The sequence below is a fragment of the Megalops cyprinoides genome, chromosome 6 (assembly GCF_013368585.1).
Source record: "Megalops cyprinoides isolate fMegCyp1 chromosome 6, fMegCyp1.pri, whole genome shotgun sequence".
NCBI classification, from domain to species: Eukaryota; Metazoa; Chordata; class Actinopteri; order Elopiformes; family Megalopidae; genus Megalops; species Megalops cyprinoides.
Window position 1 is genome coordinate 7,931,061 of NC_050588.1, and position 21,531 is coordinate 7,952,591.

Here is a 21,531-nt window from a genome sequence, read left to right on the forward strand (position 1 = left end):
GATTTATGAGCTGGGCCTGCGAGCGCGGCGAGCCCGGGCAGCTGAAATGGAGCTTTAAACTGGAGCTGACATGGAAAAAGGCAGGGAGGGAGGGAGGGAGCGGAGAGGAGAGGACAGGAGGAGAGGAGAGGAGAGGAGAGGAGGTGAGCCAGCGCCTCACCAGCAGAGCTGGGCAGCGGGGCAGAGCAGTGTAAATGTTACTGCCACGGGGGTCCCCCGGTCTTTACGCTTTCAGCACCTGAGACCCAAAGAGACGCCACACCAGCGTCTCCTCTGTCTGTCCTGTTAGTGTCTTGCATAATCCCTGCAGCCTTCATTGTTTGCATTAAAGTTCATACTGCTAAGATACGGCTGCCCTTTTAATCTGCATGGCCCTTGTGCGCAGCTGTTATATCTTTGACCTGTGGTGCTTTAAGTGTGAAGCCGTATACTGTAGGAGTGCATCAATAGCTCTGCTGCCTCAGAGTGTTCAGATTAGGTTTTTTTCCTGTTGAATGGTGTGTGTGAGAGTTCAATGCTGTAGGCGCAGCAGCTTGTGTTGATTAAAGCAGACCTCTGTAGTGAGGTGCGAATCGTGCGATTGCTATCGCAGGAAGCTGTGTCGTTCTGGTGCCTCGCAGCACGGCAGCAGTGGGTGGCGGTGATGTTAAAGGCCGCCCCTTGCTTGTAGCAGGGCTCCGCTCTTTAAATGACCTGTTTCCCGTTGCAGCCCCAAACACTGGTTGCCACGGCTCTGTCGGCCCCTGAAATGCATGAGTGTTGGGGGGGGTATTGAGACACTCAGCGCTTGAGTGACAGCTTAGCTGCAGGGCCACGGCCCCCGGCGTTCAGCGCTCAGCCCAGCAGAGAACAGGACGCCACGGTGACGCGGGACTGAGCGTGAGGGCCGACGAGCGCTGTCGAGTTACCCGTGACACACGACCGGCAGCAGTCGAGTACCCCCTCCTCCCCCCTCTGACAAGGACAGGGGTCCGCTGAAACCAAACAGCGTTCGATGGCATGTGTGAAGCCGGCTCATATTACAGATGGTGTAAAAATGCATTCATGTGGTCAAAGAAGGAGTGCGTGGGAGACCTGTGATGCACTACTACAGAGTAATATACAACCCTCACTGTTCAGATGAAGAAAAATCAATATTTACTACTGACATGTATAATTTGTCGGTCCTGTTGAGCTTTTTCAGTGAGCATTATTTCAGTGGAGTTTAAATGAATTTCCTGTTTTCTGCAAAATGGTGTTCTGACCAATTGAATGTGACTCAAGTTTTTAGTTGGTATTTCAAATGCATGTCTGTTAAATTTAAATAAGTAATTAATACTGAATTGACTTACTGAATTAATACTGTTCTGTAGTAACGCTGTTGAGACGACTTGCTGAAAATACCTTTTGGTGACACATGAGAAGATGAAATAGCAATGGAAGTGGATTTGTAATCTATATATGGGTTACCCTAAATGTGTCTAAACAAATCGCAAGCATCATGTTTCAGCCCTTGTTTTGGAGAGGGCTCCACCTACTGGCCAACAACTGGTGCCACAAGCTCACTTTTTGATAAAATATAACTGTGACTGTTGATGTCTTCCCTTTAAACTTGGCAGTATACCCTGAAACGGCTCTGTCTAGGTGCTCCGCACTGAGACTGCATATGGATGGTGTGTGTAAAATGGATCCTGTGGTATAAGGTTCAGGTCTCAGGTAACAGTTCTCTGACCTGCGGTTACTCAGCTCTGCTTGGTGCTCTAGGCCGGTCCTCCCACTCAAGTTTTTCAAGGCAGTATTGCAGAATAAACACCCCCTAAAAAAGGAAGCACCCCCTAAAGGCGGTTTGTTGGAAGTGTAATGTGTGATCATAAGCGCATGCATGGTTTTGAAGCTGCAGAGTGTTTTAATGTGGTGCCAGAGGCAGGGGGAATTCAGAGCAGCAACAGATCAGGGGCTCCGTGTCGGGTTTTCCTGTCTGCCCTGACTCCTCCGGCTGTGGCCGGGAACCTTATTCCACACGCACAGTCTTAGCCCGTCTCCCTCACGCGCTCCCTGCCCCGTGTGTGTGTGTGTGTGTGTGTGTGTGTGTGTGTGTGTGAGGCAGAGCTTGCGGTGCTTTTCATGACACCACACAGCTAATCTGTGCAAAGGTGAGAGGGCGGGGGGGCGGCGTGGGGGGGGGGGGGGGGGGGTCGCGTGCCGAGGAGAGTGAGCGGCTCACCGCGCTCGTGTTTGTGTGGCAGAGACACCCGAGCGCTGCCACGATCCGCCATGCAGCCTCGCACTCCGCGCCAGGTTTTGCGCCCCGCCAGAGCCCAGAGTCTCTCTTGCAGAAAGATCACATGTAAAGCCGTCCCCTTTGTAGTGGAAGAGCACAGAGTGACAAGCTATTTCTTGCTAGTTAAAAAAAAAAAAAAAAAGGAAAAGAAAACGAAAACCTGTTCGCCTTTGGAGACCCTGTGGATGTTCACTCGGATTTTTTGTTTTTCTAAATTTACCTGTGGCCAGACGTAGGGATCGGTGTCACGCTCTCCCTGGACTTTTCCCTGCTTTTCCGCGGAGTTACTGGGTGGAAGCCTTTGGCCAGGATCACGGAGAGAGAGAGAGAGGGGGGAGCTCGCTGCTGGAACAAGAAAGTAAAATCTGTCGGTTGTCTGCTTGCTTGGTTATGAATGTTTCGTGCTTTCAGCTCTTTACCGCTCGCAGTCGGTGGCTCTTAAAGAAATAGAAGTCAGTGTTTTGTCATTAATTTTACCCATTGTTTTTTTTTTCCTTTTCATGTTGTGTGCAGCGTCTGTTTTTATGAAATGTATCTGAGGATTTAAAAGCGACCTGCTGCATTTGTGATTATGTTTTTGTGGTTGCTGACGGCACTATGTGGAAATGAAATTAAAGTTAATTTGGGAGTTTTTTTTATTTCATTTTTTAATTTTAACATTCCTGCCCTTGTTTCTTTTTCCCCTTCATTCTCCTCTGGATCCCTCTCTCTCGTTTTGCAGATGTGGAATTTATGCATCTGTGTTCCTTGTCATGTAGCTTCAGCCGAATTTAAAGCACCAAGTGGATTTATTAAGCTGTGTACTTAGTGGGCGCATTAGACAGTTTGGAGTGCTTTAAGCTGAAATCTGCGATAACGTCCGGCAAGGCGTTTGTGCTGGAGTACCGAGCCGAGTGCGTGTCGGACTTATTTGTCAGCTGTGAACGTGTCTGTTTTAACACCATTCTCTACATTTATAATTATGGCTGTTCAAATTGTGTTTTTTTCTAAGAATAACTTGTGTTTTTTTAACTGTTTTTTAACTGCAAGACTTAGGCTGTATTTTTAGCAGAGCTTGATTGTGGCGTTTTATTTTTATTTTTCAATTCCTATGTTTTGAGTCATATCCGAATTGGAGTTCTCTGAAGGTTTTAAGGAGCTTTTTCATGTGTGTGAGTATGGGTGTTAATTGTCTTATTTTATCTTTTTTAAATCAACAGAAGCGGTTCATTAAGGGACTGAGGCAGTACGGCAAGAACTTCTTCAGGATTCGGAAAGAGCTGCTACCCAACAAGGAAACGGTAAGTCACGCTTTTCCCTGTTACAGCGCATCTAACTTTGCTGACATATCTATGCAGTTAATGGAAAGCGTGCCTGTAAAATTCAGAAACAAAAGACTGTAGCTGCTCTTAAAGCAACAGGGCTTTTGCCTAGGTCGAAATAATTTATTTTCCCAAAAACAAACAGAACTCCTTGTAATAGTCTCTGAAGCACCATAAGCCATGCATTTGAGTGAAGTGGGAATTGTGAAATGGTGCAGTATTAATTTTAAGACAGTATTACAAAGTCTTTTGTTAAGACTTGTTGACAGTGTTTGCTAAATGCTTGCAGTGGTCAACTTTTAAAAAGTCGACAAGATATGCCACAGCTTTTGTGTGATTTAAAACAAAAATATGTATACATTTTGCAATCTTGAATTCCTTGCCAAGGATCGGAGTGTTTTATTTCAAAATGTCAATATCGCCGTACGTTTGCCCCACACGCCGTTGGGCACCCCAGGCAAAGGCACTGTAATTGTAACCTTTGACCTGGAACAGATTTTTTTGGAATGTTTCCTCTTTTTCTGTTGGCCCTTTGTGGTGTCCTTTCCTCCTCGTACCCATGGGCCTGCCGCCTGTAACGGTCCTCCCTGAGTCCTGTCGATCAAACCTGGGGTATACAGACCCAGATGAGTTTACCATCACCGCATGTACAGAGCAGCCCTTAATTTTTTAACTACATTGTGCTGTGGTGGTAACAATTTTTCATTGGCATTGGTAGTTGTCATTCACAAACTAAAAGGACACTTTGCAGTAACTAGTCACATCTGCCTGTTTGTACTTTGGTATATTGACTAGAAGGATTTAATTCGGCATGTTATTTTCCAGATTAATTTCTTTGTGTATTTTGTGTATTTTTCTCTTAATCAGACTTTATTTGTCCTTTCTCCCCCTCTGATTAATCGCCTCAATAGCAGATGGATTTGGGTACTGACGGCACTCTGAAGTTGTGGTTTGCAGGCCCTTTTTTTTCCTTCAGTGGTAACCAAATTCAAAGTAACTAGCAATTCAGTTTTATTCACCGCAGATGAGATTGAGACATTGCGAAGGCACATTAACTCCTCCAATTATACGATTAGATGCGATGCAGAAAGCCACAAGTTCCGAGCCCTGAAATCCGGAGATGGGCCCTGAGCCTCAGGGCCTGCTACATTCCATCCGATGCCTCGTTTTAATCGGGCTCTGAAATCACAGCCTCTTTTTTTTTTTTTTTAAGGCCACTTTTCTCAAACACGTCTTTTAAACTCTCGCTGAAACATTACGCAAGCCACGCTTCAGCTAGTGCGGATTTCAGGCAGAAATGACGTTGCGGCTGGTCGGGACCAACCAGAGCGGAGCCTGGCCTATCGCGCTTGTCCTCTCGGTGATAACGCTTTGCACGACAGAAAAGCTGTTGACGTTCGCTCATTTCCCTCTTGCTCTCACCGAGGACCTAAAGCCAGACGTGTAACTGGTCCTGTTGGAGAAGTCGGGCTTTGGGGGAGTTTCCGCCATTGGAAGCAGCCACTCCTCCGAAAGCAGCATTTACTCCCTATCAGCGAACCTAAAACAGTTGCCTTCCTGTTGTTTTAGGATTACGGGACAGGAGTTGTTACAACAATGACAGAATGCTTTAAAATATGAAAACCGGCATTCTGAATCACTTACTTGTGGTGGTAATTTATTTATGTTTTGTGTTTTAAGACAGCTTGGTTTTGGACAATTGCTAAATTTATGAAAATGTCAGTACTGATGGTATGGCATGCTGCTTCAGCACCAAAAGTGATTTCAGTTAACGGTGAGTTATGACTGTTGTTCAGGGAGTCTCATAGGATTAGAGTTTATCATAGGAAAGGTTTTAGTGCTTGTAGCTGTAGTAGTAATGATGATTTTTAATTGAGTTGCAGCTTTGAAATCTGGGCAAGTCAAAGTTCAGGTCCCCCCCGTGTCTAAAGAGGTGATGGCTCTTCTGGCATGCTCTTTGACAGTGAAATTCTGGATCTGTCACAGTCATAATTTGTGTGCACATGCACACACTTTGGAACTAGCACGGGGCACCATTATCCTGCCGGCAAGTGGAAAAACATCTCACGTGAAAAGAAAAATATACTTTGTCATTTCAGAAAGCGGGACACAACCCAGAAACATAAAGCAGTGAAGAGGGCGATTCCAAAAGCAGCTCGGCTGTTCCATCAGAATGCAAAGCTGTTTGGTCTGAAACACTAATATTGAAATTGAAGGCAGTATTTCTTTTGTTACAATGTAGACGAAACGTCTCATTAAGTTCACGAAGAATTAATCAAAGCTACTGTGAAAAATACAGCTAGAAAAAAAAACCCAGCACCTTTTTCAACTAACTTCAAACTTAAGGCTGAGGTTTTGCTTAAATTAAATCGCGTTTCAAAACTTAACAGCCTCTAACCTCTTAAGTCTTTCAACAAAGTGTAGTTCTTGAAATCCGGTGTATGCCATAATTTTTGCTTTATATATATAATTTTTTCCTATTTGTGTTTGTTTTACCTGGCAGTCTCACAGCTGAAATGTTTTAAACCCTTCATTTAACTGGCTTTGAATGAACATTTTACAGAAATCCTGCTCATATTTCTTTTTGTCAGCATACTACTTATTCACCGGTTGCATGCCATGGAATATAATGGGGTTCAAATACAGTGCACACAATGGTTAACTAAGAATCACTCAAGCATACAAATCAGGAGTAATGAAGCACTGGACAGAACTACCTGGCTGGCATGTGGACTGATGGAATCACATGGTTACACCATGATTACATTTACAGATGATGTATATGTCCTTGTGTGTGGAAATGTATATGTATATATGGATTCATTGGATAACATGTAACAGCTGTTACCTATGCAAGTCTGTAAAAGAGCATCTGCTAAGCAACTAAATGTAAAACTATCTATGTGCGTGTACATATGCACACACACATACACTGTATATATAAACTTTAACTAGACATGAAATCCTGATTCTAACCATAAATTATCGCAAGCTTATGCTTGTTCAAAATCACCATTTAAGTTCCATTTACCATCATGTAAAAAAAAAACAAAAACAAAAACTGTCAAGGATTATGGAGCATATTACATGAATGTAAATTCACATGTCTCGTGTGGTATTTATCCCTTGGCATGTTCTTGGTTCCTCACCGTTCACGTGTAATACGTGGTATGTGATGCGTTTTTTTTTTCTTCTTTTTTGCTTGCTCAGCGGCAGAGAACTTGTGCCGATCTTTACTGCCGACCTAGCAGTCCTGACAGAAGTGTTTTATTAAGAATAACACAGAGTGAAGAATCCGGAGCTGCTTGTTCTGGCTTTGAGATCCAAGGAAAGCAAACAGTTTCACCCCCCCCCCCCCCCCCTTCTCCTGTGAATTCGCTAGGACGCGTCAGCGCGGGGAGCTTGCGGGATCTGGCCAGGCCCACTCTTGCCAGCCTCGCATTACCTCAGTGCAGAGCGGCAGCATCACGACACTCGTCAAAATGCCTATTTCTGCATGTTCCTGAAAGCTCGGGGTGAACAGTCCCTCACTCCCGTATTTGTGTCTCGTATATCAGCGACCTCCATAAATAAGACATGAGCAGCGCCGCCGTGAAGCCGTGTTAAAAATTTTTTAACATTAAATGTCAACAAGTGAGCGCCTGTGTTTGAGCCGTTTGTCAGTGATCGTTCTTTTATCGTTTTGATGTTTAAAACCCAGGTATTGGAAAACTTTCACTTGTAGCATTGATCGTAATTCTCTACTTGGCGAGGGGGGGAAAAAAACATTGATTTGGTCTGGAATGCAAAAATGATCTGCAGGGTTGATTGAATGAGCTTGAAGTCCATTAAACGCCTCCAAGATCAAGGAATGAAAAGGTTTCCTCTCGCCTTTCAAGGAGTGTAATGCAGAAATATAATGTATTCAGTGCTGAGAGAGAAAGGTGTGGGGGGAAAATAGTCAATCTTCCCTTTGGAAGGGAAAGTAGTTACAATAATATAAAAGGGTTTGCAGGCGTAGGAGTCACCAGACCAGCCAGTAATGAGCCAGCCCATCCTTCTGATGCCCTCCGTGAGAGGCCAGCGATTCATTCTGTGCAGCGTATCGAAAAAAGAAACTGCCCCCCTAAGTAGGAAAAGGGAGCGGGGAGAGTGGGAGAGAAGGCACTTTAGACGTAATGAAACGGCAGCTCTTTCTCTCGCGGCTGCCCAAGACCGAGGCAGGTTTCCATGCCGAAAGCCAGCTCTCCCGAGCGAGCGCCAGCCCCTCGCCTGGAGCCCTGGAGGAACCCGCGGTTTGTTTTCCTTAGTCTGTCTTCCTCTGCCTTCCCCTTTCCAAAAATACAGTTAAAGTGTGTGTGTGTGTGTGTGTGTGTGTGTGTGTGTGTGTGTGTGTGTGTGTGTGTATGTATATAATTTCCAAGGTCTGTAAGATAAGATTAAGGTTGGTGGGAAGAGAGAGAATGGGCAAACTGTAGTACCACCCCCACCACACACACACACACACACACACACACACACACACACACTCTCTGAATAAGTCCTAACACTGTCCACGCTCCGGGCTGCTGACCTCCCATGCGTGCGGTTGTTCCTGCGAGGCTTCCCTGGGCCCTGGCCTCGATGCGGCCATTGTGCTAATTCAGAGAGGAGGGGAGAGAAAATCACGGGCCGGCAGCCAGGGCTGGAGAGAGAGAGAGGGAGAGAGAGGACCAGCTCAGCGCTGCCTCCGCCCCGCTCTCGTTCTCTTCCTGCCCCCGATTAGCTTTGTTTCCAGTAAAGCGCCCGGCCGGCCGGAGGGGGGCCGTGCCAAGCGCAAGCTCTCCCTCTCTCTCTCTCTCTGCTGTGTAAACACACCGGGCCTGACTGGCTTGCAGGAATGCTTTATATAAAGTAAAATAAAGGGCAGGAGAGAGGGGAGGGAGGGAGGGAGGTGTCTGTGTGCCTCTCTGTCAGCCTGTGCTAGTTCGCCCTGTTCCTTTTTTTTTTTTTTTGTCGTTCTTTCTTCCTCCCCCCCGTTCCCAAAGCTCGCACCATGTCTCTCCGTCTGAAGTCACGGCCGCCCCGCTCAGCGCGGTCTGTCGAAAGCACCTCCCGGCAGTTGAGGCACGCTGACTTTGCGCATTCCTCTGCTTGTTAAAGGAGTCTTAATTGAATCGGCCGAACAGACGCTCGCCTCTCACGGCCCGAATTCGGCGTTGCGTAAGGAGGCCGTAACGAGCTGCAGGGGTGTTGTGCCGGAAGCGTCGGTCACGCGGCTGTTTTTGAGGCCGCGCGGAAATCGCGTGGCGCTCCGGCCACCAGCTGGCGTCCTCCCTCCCGCATTCCGATTGTGCGCGCTCTCGCCGCGTTCCTCCCGGGTTTCGCTCAGTCAGGTGACTCTGCTCATGAAGGGCGTTAAAACGGGAGGGGGGTCGAGCTAATCAAGCAGGCAACATACGGAAACACCCCTCCGCCCTCCGTAACCCCTTCTACATCTGCCATAGCAGCAAAGTGCGTCAAAGGGGAGCGAAGGCGGCCATCGCAGAGAGAAGCAGCCGAAGGGCTCAGTGCAGTAAATTTTTGATGAGGGCGAGAAGCAGGAACACGGGCAGCTTGTGCAGCGAGAGAGCCATTACCGCCGTGTCTGTGCTGGCTGCACTGTGAGGGGGGGCTGGAAATGCTGAGGCTTCAGCAGGGAGGTGAGCTAGTGCAGCAGCCCCCCCCACCCCCCAGGCCCTGTCATTTTGCTGGCGAAAACGGCTGAGACGATGGTGTTTTCAGTACAACCTCGGCAGCAGATGTCTGCCCCAGCGCTCGCTGCACAAACGTCAAACCTAATCCATCGCCGCCTCCTCGGCCCTCCAGACCCGACCCCAGAGCTGCTTGTGGATATAAATATTTTGTTTTGGTCATTAATTAAAACGGGGGGTGGGGGGGGAGCCGCTTGCACTGAGCCGGTAGCAGCTGGCTGGAGTTGACAGAATAGCGGGATTGTTTAGGTGTCGTTACATGTCTCGCTTGTGGACAGCTGCAAATACCGCTCATCTGCGCAGGGAAGATTGCGCTGTTTGCGGAGATTCAGAGCATGTTATCAGGCTGGAGGGAGACCTCACATTCTGTACATCACTGGAGTCTCTTCGTGCCGCTTCGTCTGAAACCGAATAAGTGCAGCTGAGCAGACAGGGAAGCCACCCGCCCCTCTGCAGCGCACGTGTTTTGCCTCTGGTCTAGTGTGCTCGTTTGACATTTTCGGGCAGCACGGGTTTGTCAGCAGGAAGAGAGGGGGGAGATCGACCAGCCCCGCCCCCCCACACCCACCCTCCAGTGAAACATCTCCCAGCAGCACAATGGCTTTCACTGGCAGAAGCGCTTACTGCAGGGAAACGCGGCCGCCGATTCCCCCAGCCGTGCGTCTTTGACCTGTGAAAGCCGAGCTCTTTCGCCCCTTTATCCAGCGCGAACCCGCCGCGCGACAGGGGCGCCGGCTGCCTGTTTAAGGCCGCTCTGGCGGCGTGAGGCGACAGCCGAGTCCGCCTCATTGATCCTCCCTCCGCCCCACGTAGCTCAGGAGGCCGCCCTCACTGACCGCCGAAAAAGTGTCAGCCTCATTACAGCTTCTCACACTGTCAATCGATCGAATTTTATATGTCATAGCACATTTCTACAATTGCGATTGTCATAAAGCACTGTATATAAAGCGTAGTGTGTTTTCCAGAGGGAATCAAAACACCAGAAAAGCCAGGCCTTTATCGTTCCCATTAAGGCAGCTGTAAACATTCTGGTGGGAAGTGTTGATTTGTTGACTTTGGTGCGAGTTTCGTTTTCCGCGGAGAGCCGAACCGGGCAGAAGAGTTCTCAGCGTTTCGGTCTGTCACGCTCTAACCTCAGTCGGCAGGTTTCGTTCTGTAGGTGTGGTTGGGAAAAGAAACAGACTTGAGGCAGTAATATGCGGTGGTTAGCCTCTTCCTTTTAATCCCCCTCTTTCAAAAACAACACAGCAAGCAGAATGCACGACTTAAGCGGTAAACATCTGAGGTCGCGCTTGCTGATAAGAATCTCCATCACAGAAAACGAAACGCACGCTGTAGTGTCGACGAGAATGCACAGTGCAATTTGGGCGTGTTTGTTTTTTCAAACGGATGTCTGGACTGGTACTGCCCCTGCTTATGTAGAGTGGAGTTTTTCTAAACCGTCTTGACTAATTGATTCGTTGGTGACATCACATGTCCCTCATGTTAATATGTCGAGCGTGTATTTTAAAAAAGGAAAGGTTTGTGAAGTCGCCTCAGACAGGCTGAAAATGGATTTTGGTGAGGACAGGCGGGCCCTCGCCCTGGCGTGCCTCGCCATCGTCGCGTCTGAAATTTCAGCCGGCTGCGGGGATCCTCGCTCTGCGCAGCAGCTCCCAGAGGCCCCCGCGAGAGCCATCGCTAACTCCCGCGACACAGACAGCCCCCGCACAACCCCCGCACAACCCCCGCAAACCCCGTTTCACACACCACTCCGTCAGAATGGGAGACGGCGTTCCACGTCCTCCTCACCCTCAGTATGACTCAGTGTTGACTCATCTCTCTGTTTGAAGAGGATTTTCTAATACTGTGTTTGTAAATATATGTGTGCATGTTTTTGTGTAATATATAGGTATATATTGAGACAGATGTTACACACATTTACAGATTTCTGTATACTGTGTGTAAGTGTGTATATGTGTATGTGGAGGGAGAGAGAGAAATAAAGATATAAGTATGTAAATATAGATATACATTAGACATACATGTATCCTGCTTAGCTGGTTTTTCACAGGTAGTGGAACAGCAGTTCCACAGCCTCGCACCAGATTTTCTTTTGTAGGGGTTTTTTCCCTCCAAAAATTTAAAAAAAAAACGCACACATTCCCCGAACTGTCAGAAGCTGAGAAACACACAGGCAGCATCGCTGAAGACGCCACGCGCAGAGACGCGCGCCCTCTGCGGCCGCCAGCCACCCGGGTTAGGGAGCGGCGGAAACCTCGCAGTGCGCTGTGCGGTGAGCCCGCGGGCGCCGGTGGCGATGCGGCCAACCGCAGGGGCTCAGGAGGACGGAGAGGAAAGGGCAGCACGCCGGAGCAAAACGGGCCACGTTTCCCAGCGCTTTCCTCCCGCACGTGGCCACACACAAACCTCCCTCTCACCGGGAGCCTGCCCTGCTCGCTATTTCACTTGTGAATGCATCACTAGTTTTTTTTTTTTTTTGTCCTGAAATTAATAAGGTAATTTTAAGAGTGCACCCAGTGGTTGTCCTTTTCGGTCGGCTTGAGTCTGTCAGTTGTGTAATCTGAAACAGAACCTGAAGTAGCTTGCTGCTGCAGCCTGTCAGTGTTCCACAGACGTGTGAGCCGTAGTCACACTTTGTCATGTGTGAGGAGTTTGAATTTTTTTTTTTCCCCTCCCTTTATCCGAAGGGATTTGGCTGGGTTTACCATGACAGAAATTTGAGTGTTTACTAAATGTGCTATGATATGTTTTTTGATAATTAGCATGGGTAAGTAATATATAAACTCCTGATAAACTCCTGATAAAACAACATTTTATGAGGAATATTATTCTCTTTGTAAGTGAAAAAGGACAAAGGTGTCACGGCGATCTGGAACGATAGACGTGGCTGTCTGTATTGATGGTTTTGGATTAGCGGCGCTATAACTCCTCTCGTTTTAAAGTGGTTAACATTTTCAGACCCATGACATTTTCAGAGTTTTGGTGTTATTAGTTTGTTGTTATTGTACACGCATATTGTTGTTATTACCCACAGTATTGGCTCAAGAACAGGAGTTGTGGTTTCTCAGAAAGTGTGGGTGCAGGTTTGAAATCCCAGAAGTGGCAGTTGTGAAAGCCCTTGAGGTACTTAACTGGACTCATTTTGTTAAATAGCCTGCCTTATGAATGGATATTGCATTCAGTTTGGATGAGGGCATCTGCTAGGCAAATAAATGCAGTGTAATTTAGCTACTGTATATTTTTAAATATGGGCGAAATGGAGCTGAACGTCATCTCATTGGTATCTGTGCCCACTGTGGGCTTTGGCTATATATACGCTGTTACCAGCCTCACTGATTACCTAGCCAGGTGTCAGACTTAATCAGATTTCCTAGCAAATTGTTGTGCCTTCAACAGAATTGGTTTGCAAAACTATAACAGAAACACTGTATTATATTTAAATATTTGAAGGAGCCAATATTAAGCTGTCCAGACAACAACCGCAATGAAGCAGATTACCAAATAATAATGACACACTGTAACAGTTTGCCTGACCGGCCTGCGTTAATCGACTGGCCTTTTGTTGAAAACGGCAGCCCACAAGAGGATATTGAGTCTTAGCCATTTAATTCTCTGTACATTTCAATCGATTTTCCACAATGATATTCAAAAGTGGCAGAGAGCGGGGGGGGGGGGGGGGGCTCTGTCAGCCATGGAACAGCCCCCCCCCCCCCATTTCCACGGAGAAGCCCGTTGCAGAAATTAAAGTGGCGATGCTACAGATTCATGCCTCATGGACGGACACCCCTGCAGGAGGTTAATTTTCATCCCCTTTTTCGCTTAATCTCCTTTTCTCCCTCTCCTTCCCTCCCACTTTCCCTCGCTAGCTCGCTCCCTCCTCCCTCCCTCCCTCTCTCTCTCCCCTCCTTCCCGCTCTGTCCATTTGCAAGCTGCAGCCTGACTCATTTGGCCCCCTGTCAAAGCGAAGGCCTTGTGTGGCTCCATCACAAATCTGTCAGGGAAACAGAACCCATCTGTTCCAGCGCAGGCCCTGAGCTGGGGGGGGGTAAATACATGACTTCAGCCTGCGGAGCGAGTGGGCAGGTCTCCCCCGCGCCCCTCACAGGCTCACGCGGCGCGGGCCGTTCAGACTGTGCTCGCGGATAAAGGAACGAACCTTTCCGCTCCCCCCGTTTGTGCAGGGGAGGGGCGGGAGGGGCCCCCCCGGCGCGCTCGCTCCCCGTGACGCGCGGTTTCAAGTGACGGAGACTAGGAGCAAAATCGCTTTAGCGATATGAGGTAAGCCTCTGCCTTGTCACCTAATCCACCCCCCACCCCCCCATAAATATCCTGGAGATGGAAGCGTTCTCAAACTCCTCCTAATACCGAGCTTATGTTGTCACACCGTCGTGTTCAGTGGAACAGCTCGCACACCCCTGCACTGCAGAGGAAATGCCTCTAATGCAGTCTAAATTCCTCCGGTTTCTAAAATGGCCTGGATTTGTTCATGTACTCATTTCAGAAAATTATTTTGAATTTTGTAGTCTTATGGTAAGAGGTCTTGTATTATTCTTAATATCACTGTGATTATTGTTGGGTCATTGTGATGTAGTGTCAGTTGCAGGCTCATTCATGTGTTCGTTTATAGCAAATAGGTCCACATTACTGTGCAAAATCTTTTTAGAGAGGTAAGCAATTTGTTCAAGGAATAAAAATTGTGGAGCAGAATAGTGTGTTTACCATGAATGACTATCAGTCTGTCAAAATAAAACGCCTTCCTTTCAGTGACTCAGCTTGTGGTCATCAAGTCAAATCACTTTAGTCTGTCTTCTTGTGACATCGGAAGTGACATTGATTCACTCCTCAGGTCTGAGACCTCTGCAGTGCTTCCAGTAAATAGAAACTTACCACAGACTTGCATCTTGTCAACCACAATGTGGTTAGTCAGTAATGAGAGGAGGGCTGTCCCATGGCTGTTTGTTTTTGTTGTATTAGATCAGTTGCATTCTGAATGTGGAACGCTGGGGATTTTAAATGGAATTAGTGCAGGTGTCCTTTCTCTGTTTGGCCCGTTTGCCATTGATGGCTTTGACATTTTCTCGGACACTGAAGCAGTGCGTAAATAAGCCTGTCAAAAGCAAACTGTGGAAAATTTAGCCCTTTCATATTTAGTCACTCAGTACTCTGCAGCTGAGACTTTCTGCGAGTGTTGCTGTAATTAGTTTAATTATTATTAAATTCAGTCTTTAGTCTAAATAGTTGTTAATATTAAATAATGTTAATATTAATGCACACCCAGAGATGTATTTAGTTTTGAGCTACAAGTATGGATGCACATAGTGTTGATATACACATGTATGATATATACACTTCTTTAACAGAACACGCAAAAAGTTGGTCCAAAAGTGTCAGAGAGATAACATGCTTGTTCATGTCTGCTGGTCTTACCTGCAAAATGAGCCCTGCAAGGTCACCAGGGGTCAGAAAGGAGCACGGCAATTGGAGAGCCCGAGTTAATTGCCTCGAATTAAACCTCCGTTTGAGTAATTGACCTCAATTTGGATATGTTTACCTTCCTCAGGCACCGAGTTGCATCAGACTTTTAATTGAGGTCAGCTCTCCCTTCTAAAATATTTATTTTTTCATTTTCCACTCCACCCGGGCTTCAGCCCTCTCAAAAACGGGCATGAAAAACAAGCGTTTGTTTGGTGCATGTGCCTGAGAGATGCAAAGGGAGAAATGGTATTGATCAAAAAGATTTATGAAATCTCTCTGCTTTGTAAAAAATCCTTGCCAAGTCCTCTGAAAAGTGGACCCGTGAAAATAATTCAACATGTTTTGGCTGCTGTTAGTAGTAAAATTCGGTGAGGCAAATTGCAGTGTTGGCAAGGAAAAACGTCCTATGGTGTCAGTCATAAATTGTCTTTGGCAGCAAGACATTGATTTTTTTTCTGCTGTAGAAATACATATTTTTCTATGGAAAACAAGGTGTTCTTTAATATTACAATATCTTGCTGAAACAAGTTGAAATGCCAAGTGACAGTTTTGAAGACATTCACGTTAAAGTTCACTCTAAATGAATATGCTGATAGAATTGTTTATTAATTTACAGTTTTTTTTAGTAATTTGTTTGTTTTACTGTACTATTCAGTATTTTACTTAACATCAGTAAAATAAGACATATTACTTATTCAACCTTTACATCTATAATTATTTGATGTTCTTGTCACCAGTTAGTACCCACTTGTAATATGAAGAATTTTAAGTGGAGACACGGCAGTGATGTCTGTGGTAGATGAGTGACGTAGCTGACCACCTCGCTGCTGTGGTCCTGACGAGTCTTTTGATAACTCCCACAAAATGTCAGCTGTGAAAGACCCTACAGGCACTGACAGAAAACGGTATTCATGCAGAGACGTGAAGGAGAAATGTCTGTGAGTAACGTAAGACCACAGCTATGCTGGAATAACATTTTGGTGTAATGACGACATTGGTACTCTATTCTGTTTATCAGGTTTTTTGAAAAAACATAAAAATTACATACATATTTATGCTATATATGCGCGTGTGTGATAATGAGATGTTTTTCACTAGTGGTATATAGTGGTAGACATTTCATTATATTGTACTCCAGTTTAGTTGGCTTTGTACATAAGTTTGATTGGCCTGAAAAGTACAGACCAGAAGTCGGAATCTTATTTCTGCTGTCTTCAGAGACACACATGCATACATGTGCACAGATTCATGCACACACAGGTGTTTTTCCTATTGAACCTGATGTCCTCTCCTCATAGCTGTAAAAAGTACAGCTTCTCCCTGCAGTGCTTAAATCCTGGGGGCCTTTCTGCTGAGGGCAGAGAAATTCAATACGGGCTGCAAAGTAACGGGGCCTATCGAGTCTCCACGCCTTCCATCCTGCAGCGCCAGAGCCGTACAGGCTTTGGCCCGACTAAAGAGCCCAAAAAAAAAGATCCCCGTTACCGATGAGGTACGGTAAATGGGGGGATGCCCGATCTGATTTTGGCTCCGGCCCATGGAGCGGACACCGCCTGCCCGTCTCGCCCATCGGCACGAAGCGGCGGTTAGCCAGCGAGAATTCCGCCCGGCGTGATGAAAAGAAAACAAAGCGAGCTAACCCGCTTTGGCTCGTACTGGGATTTCTGCATCTGCCGTGGAGGATCTGAGGCTTAGTGTGCAGCGTGCCCCTTTCAGCCACACACAGACATGTCAAACACGGAGGCAGGTTCCTCCTTTGGTTCGCATCGTCTCTGCGAGGGTCACTCGGTCCGGATCCATCTGTGTGTGCGGCAGGTCTGCTCGTCGCTCCAGTCTGTGGGGCTTCAGACCCGTGCAGAGACACAGAGCTGGCCGTGTCCCTGCACCCTCAGCATGTCCGTTATGTGAGGCGGGAATCGACACGCGGAACACGTGCGAAACGCGTCAGACCTCAACAAACGGGTTGAATTGGGAGGTTGAGTTAAGAGCAACACAAACACAATGAGAGAAACGCCGTCGCCGCGCAGGGTCTGGCCTCTTTGTCCCTTTTTCCCTGGAAACCAATTTCCTGCTGGGCTGCTGTCATCTCGTCTTTACCTTGGGAAATGTGCGGTCATAACAGGTAATCATCCCAAAAGGGTCCCTCAGCTTCCCTCTCCGTAGTTACCTTTTCTTTCCCAGTGGCCGATAAATAACACACCGACGCGCAACTGGGCCACCGATGGCGACAGATGAGCTGACGGTGGGGATTGGAATAAAAATGAATGTAGAGGGCTGTGGGGATAGCTCTCTGTAGATAGCCCTCGGATATTAATCTGAAGCCATGCTTGGTGAAGCCCAAGATCTTGAGACATTGCCAGATTTTTTTTGCTTGTTTTGGTTTGATTTGATCACGTTGCTGATGCACATTTCAGAGAAAACAAGGCAGTGAAAGGTGATTTTCGTCATTCCTCGTCCCCCTTCGCCCCGGCCCCACTTGGCCTGCCATTCTGTGGCTCTGCTCTCTGGCAGCCGGCAGTGGGTGGAGAGGCGCTGCTGTGAACGCTCATTAGGAGGATGGCTGCGCCCTGCCTGGCAGACAGACCCTATCAGCGCGCTTCAGTTACGCTGCCCGTCAGGGCACCCCAGTTCCCCCTGTTCCTCTCCCGTTTCCCACATGCCTGACAGAGCTCCAGCCCACCCCTGCTGAAACCCACCTGACTCCACCCGACTCCCAGTGCAGTGACTGCAGCGCAGAGACGGTGTTCTCAAAGGAGGATTTAATCCTTACTGTTTGTATTATAATGATTATTATCAAGGTTAAGGTCAAAGGTAAAACACACCAGCAACTTTTTGAACTGCGTAGTGGAGGGATCAATGTTATCGGCGTGCTGCGGGTCGGACATCCCTGATACACATTTACATATGCGTTTAGAGGAAGTTTACTTTCACAGCTAAGACCGAGTGTGTTTTCTACATTCTGGCAAGTGTTAAAGCCATGGAGGGAGGTAAAGTCTTTAAACCCTTGAATTGTTTCTCTGTTGTGGAGAAACAATACAAAATGTACTATTCATCGGGTACTATTACTATTCTCATTAAGTTCTGAAAGTTTTTGGCATTTTTGTATGGATGAACATGGGCTGGTGTAATGCACACACTGGGTGCCAGCACCACCTGTCCAGTGCTGAGCTGTTAAAACTGGGCCTCAAGCGGTGCACTCTGCGCAGCCTTGGCTTTCAGCTGTCTCCTCGCTGAGTGCTCCTGCGGGTTTCCAGAATAACACGGAGGGAGACTGCAAGCAAAGACTGCCCTGCATAAAGGAGGGCAGGTGAGGTTCTGTCACACGTTTTTGGTAGTTGGGGATTACCATCAGTGGGGTGACCAGTGACCTTGACCGTGGTACTGCTCATCATTGGGCCCATTCTGTCTGCATGAGGTCTGTAGAAGCTCTCCTCATGCATTGCGACGGGCCCGAGTCTCTGGCACTGTCAGAGCCCTTAATTACACCCAGCCACAGGACGCTGATCCACTGTTTACCCAAGGCAAAGCAAGGGAGCCGAGCACACAGGCCGGGCTTGTACTCCTGTGTTTAAACACGGCTCGGCCCAGATAAGAGCAAGGCTGGGAGGGGTTAAGCCTGTCGTAATGTTCTCCCGTTAAGGCATAAGCTTTTTTCGCTGTTTTTGTTTTTGGTCCAAGCTTCTTTAAACTTGCCCAAAAATAATTTTATTTTTTTTCTTAGCGTGGGTGTGTTTGGATCAGAGGAGCCGTTGTGAAGATCAGGAGCAGGGCTGGGCTCCGGAGCTGCCCGGGCCTGACAGTGCTGTTGCGTTAAGATGCCCCCATGCAGATAGGAAAAACTGCTGATGCAGGGAGCGGGGGGCCTTAAAACGGCTGTCTGAAACCTGATCACACCTCCTCCTCTGCAACACGCCCTGCAGCTTCTGGTTATTACTTCTCTGTAATCACCCTGCTTTGATTGCATGCCCCTGCTTCCTCTGTCGGAACAAGCTCCCTGTTGCCTCCCCACCCACGCGCATATACACACACGCACACACACATCTGAAAAGGGTACACGTCAAATGCGAAAGAAATTCAAAGAAAACCAGAGCCTGGGAACCCTACACACAGCAAATAACATGGTAATAAATCTTGTTTCTGTTATGGAGACCTCCTTTTTTGTCCTCCTCTTTTATTAGCATTGTGAATCCTGGACCCATTAGTTCAGTGAAGTGATATCATAGTTCTGATGGGTCAGCATTTAAAAAAAAAAGTTTTTATTGAGCAATCAATTAGCAAACATGTGAATTGTGACACAGACAAATGCTTCCCTTAAGTAAGTACCCTAAATGGACAAAACGTTCATTTGTGTTGCTCACCACAATCGACGCACTTGCCAGAAATAATGGTTTCATTAAGCTTTTGCGCTTCAGTGCTTAATCTGAGTATAGACCTTGTTAACTTACCCGAAAAAAAAAGAAAATACTCTAGCTACCTTATTTGTTTTAGACACTTAGCAGATACCCTGATTTAAAGTACATATTGCTGCTGTAGATTTATCGTGTCATGAACAGATATAAGTGTTGGTTGCAAGCCTGTTAAACATCTTAAAGAAAGTGCAGATCTGAGGGCTAATTCATGTCAAGTGGAGCAGCTAAAGCTGAGCAGGGAGGATGGCTGGGAAGGAAGTCATTATAGGTGAGATACTGAGCCCCGTTCAGTGCTTAGTTTAACAGACCTTGTCAAACCAGGCGAGTGTCCTCGCCCCATCAGTCTCCTCCACTGTAAACACGCGAACTGCCCTAATGGCTCCACAATTATCGCTGGGCAAGCCGAGAAAGTCTAACAGCTGAAAAAGGGGAGGAAACGGGTGTGAAAGGGGCAAATGTTCTTTTTTAAAAAACAAAAGAAAAAGCAAACAAATGAGCAAAAACAAATGTGGAAAACGTTATGTCCTCTGCTCCAGAGTGGATTTTTTTCACAGGATGTAGACGGCGTATTTGAATGCAGGTGAGAAGGCGGAGGTTGGTTTGTGTGGGATTGCATGTGTTAATGTTTCAGCCGGGTATTGATTTCCTGGCCGGGCGCTTTGTGTGCTGGATTTACGCTCTCCCCGCTCCCTGGCAAGCGCCGCGCTGTGAATGTTTGATTAAAGTTCAATTCACTCCGCCAGCCGAGGGGGCCAGGAGCCATTTCGCTCCCTATTTGTAGCGGCGGAGCTCTTCCCGACATGTTCTTTTGTTCGCGCTGGAGAGCCCGCCACCCAGGCAGCCAGCAGTACACTGATCCTAATACTCCCGCATTCACCGCGCCTCGCTGCCTAATCCCGGGGACAGACGCGGCCGCCACGCAGGGCGCCGGCCTGCTCATAAAACCCGGCGTGGACTCCTTCCCCCCCCGTCCCTCACTCTCTTTTCTCCCACCCTCCTTCTGAGGGCCTCATTAGCCATTTCTCAGGGCTTAGCGCTGAATCCCTCCGGCCTGCACATTTGTCCCTGGTCATCCTTCCTTTCATGCCGTTTCTCAGAGTGGCCGAAAATGAGAGGGTTTGGACTTGGGCCCGCTGAAAGAAGGCCGGAGGCGGCGCTTTTGTGGCGACAGCTTTCTGAGTCGCACGGTAGATTATGTTTGTGATGAAACTGATTCGTTTTGTATCGTATTGAATTTTAAAATGACACCGTTGGTTTGTAATTTGAGTTCAGTCTCTTTGCTTTTTTGCGTGTGGGCCAAAGCAGCTTGTTGCTGAACTTAAGGGTGCAGTCGTCCTCTCTGTCCTAAGAAGCAAAACCAGAGACTGGAACTGGAACAGCGCTGATAGTGAACGCGTCTTAAAGTTGTTAAAGTTCAGACACAGATCGCACCATGAATAATCACTTGGACTTTACATTGTGCAATTGTTCCACAGAGGTATTTGACATTTTTGACATTTCTTTTCCCGTTAACTCAAGGCAAGCTTTGTAAGTGTACGGCAACGCTGTTAAGGACCGTGTAATCGCGTGTTATTTCTAGAAATGGGTCAAACGCTCATAAGCTAACAACCTTACATTTGCATTCTTCACCCTTGTAAGTTACCACAATAAACAAATCGCCCATTTGCCTTTTTAGGTCCTGAGTGGTCCTTGTATGCGTAGGTTTGTCATAGTTGTGTTTAACATAATTTGCTTCCAGGAACTTCTAAGTTTTGTTTTTATTTATTTCTGTGGAAATACTCCGGAGTTTGGAATTCCCTCACTGCCGGAAATGGCCAGCCTGCATTTGAGCACATTTTTCTCCTGTTTGCTGTTTTGCAGGGAGAGCTGATCACCTTCTATTACTACTGGAAGAAGACCCCGGAGGCTGCCAGCTCGCGCGCCCACCGCCGGCACCGCAGGCAGCCCGTCTTCCGCAGGATCAAGACCCGCACCGCCTCCACCCCCGTCAACACCCCGTCCCGGCCCCCCTCCAGCGAATTCCGTAAGTCGCCTCCTGACACAATGTCTCTGAGTAATCCCCCCAAAATGTTAACACGACTTCAGGGAACAAAGGGGAGCTTATCATCGGCGTGTGTTGGAGATTAAAGAGTAAAGAAATGCATCACCTCTACATGTAAGGGATATTTTGGAGTGTTGTATGATGTGTAGTGTTGTGGCAAGGAGCAGGGCTAGTAACCCAAAGCACTGCTGTTGATACCAGCTTGTCCCAGTAATTATCCAGCTGTATAATTTACATATTGGCAATAATGTAATTTAAATATTGATAACATGAAAAATTGTAAGCTATGTTGTAAGTTGCTCTGGATAAGAATGTCTCCTAAGGAAACTAA

At 47.2% G+C, this 21,531-nt stretch overlaps 1 protein-coding gene across 7 annotated transcripts in view; it reads left to right on the forward strand.

Annotated features, from left to right (window-relative positions):
- Positions 1-21,531, forward strand: part of LOC118778720 (arginine-glutamic acid dipeptide repeats protein-like) — a 173,814-nt gene that overhangs the window by 142,119 nt on the left and 10,164 nt on the right. For all 7 annotated transcript variants that reach the window (XM_036530365.1, XM_036530364.1, XM_036530366.1 and 4 more), the window contains 2 exons: positions 3,460-3,540; positions 21,020-21,182. In XM_036530365.1, coding sequence (XP_036386258.1) covers positions 3,460-3,540; positions 21,020-21,182 — 244 coding nt within the window. The remainder of the gene's footprint in view (positions 1-3,459; positions 3,541-21,019; positions 21,183-21,531) is intronic.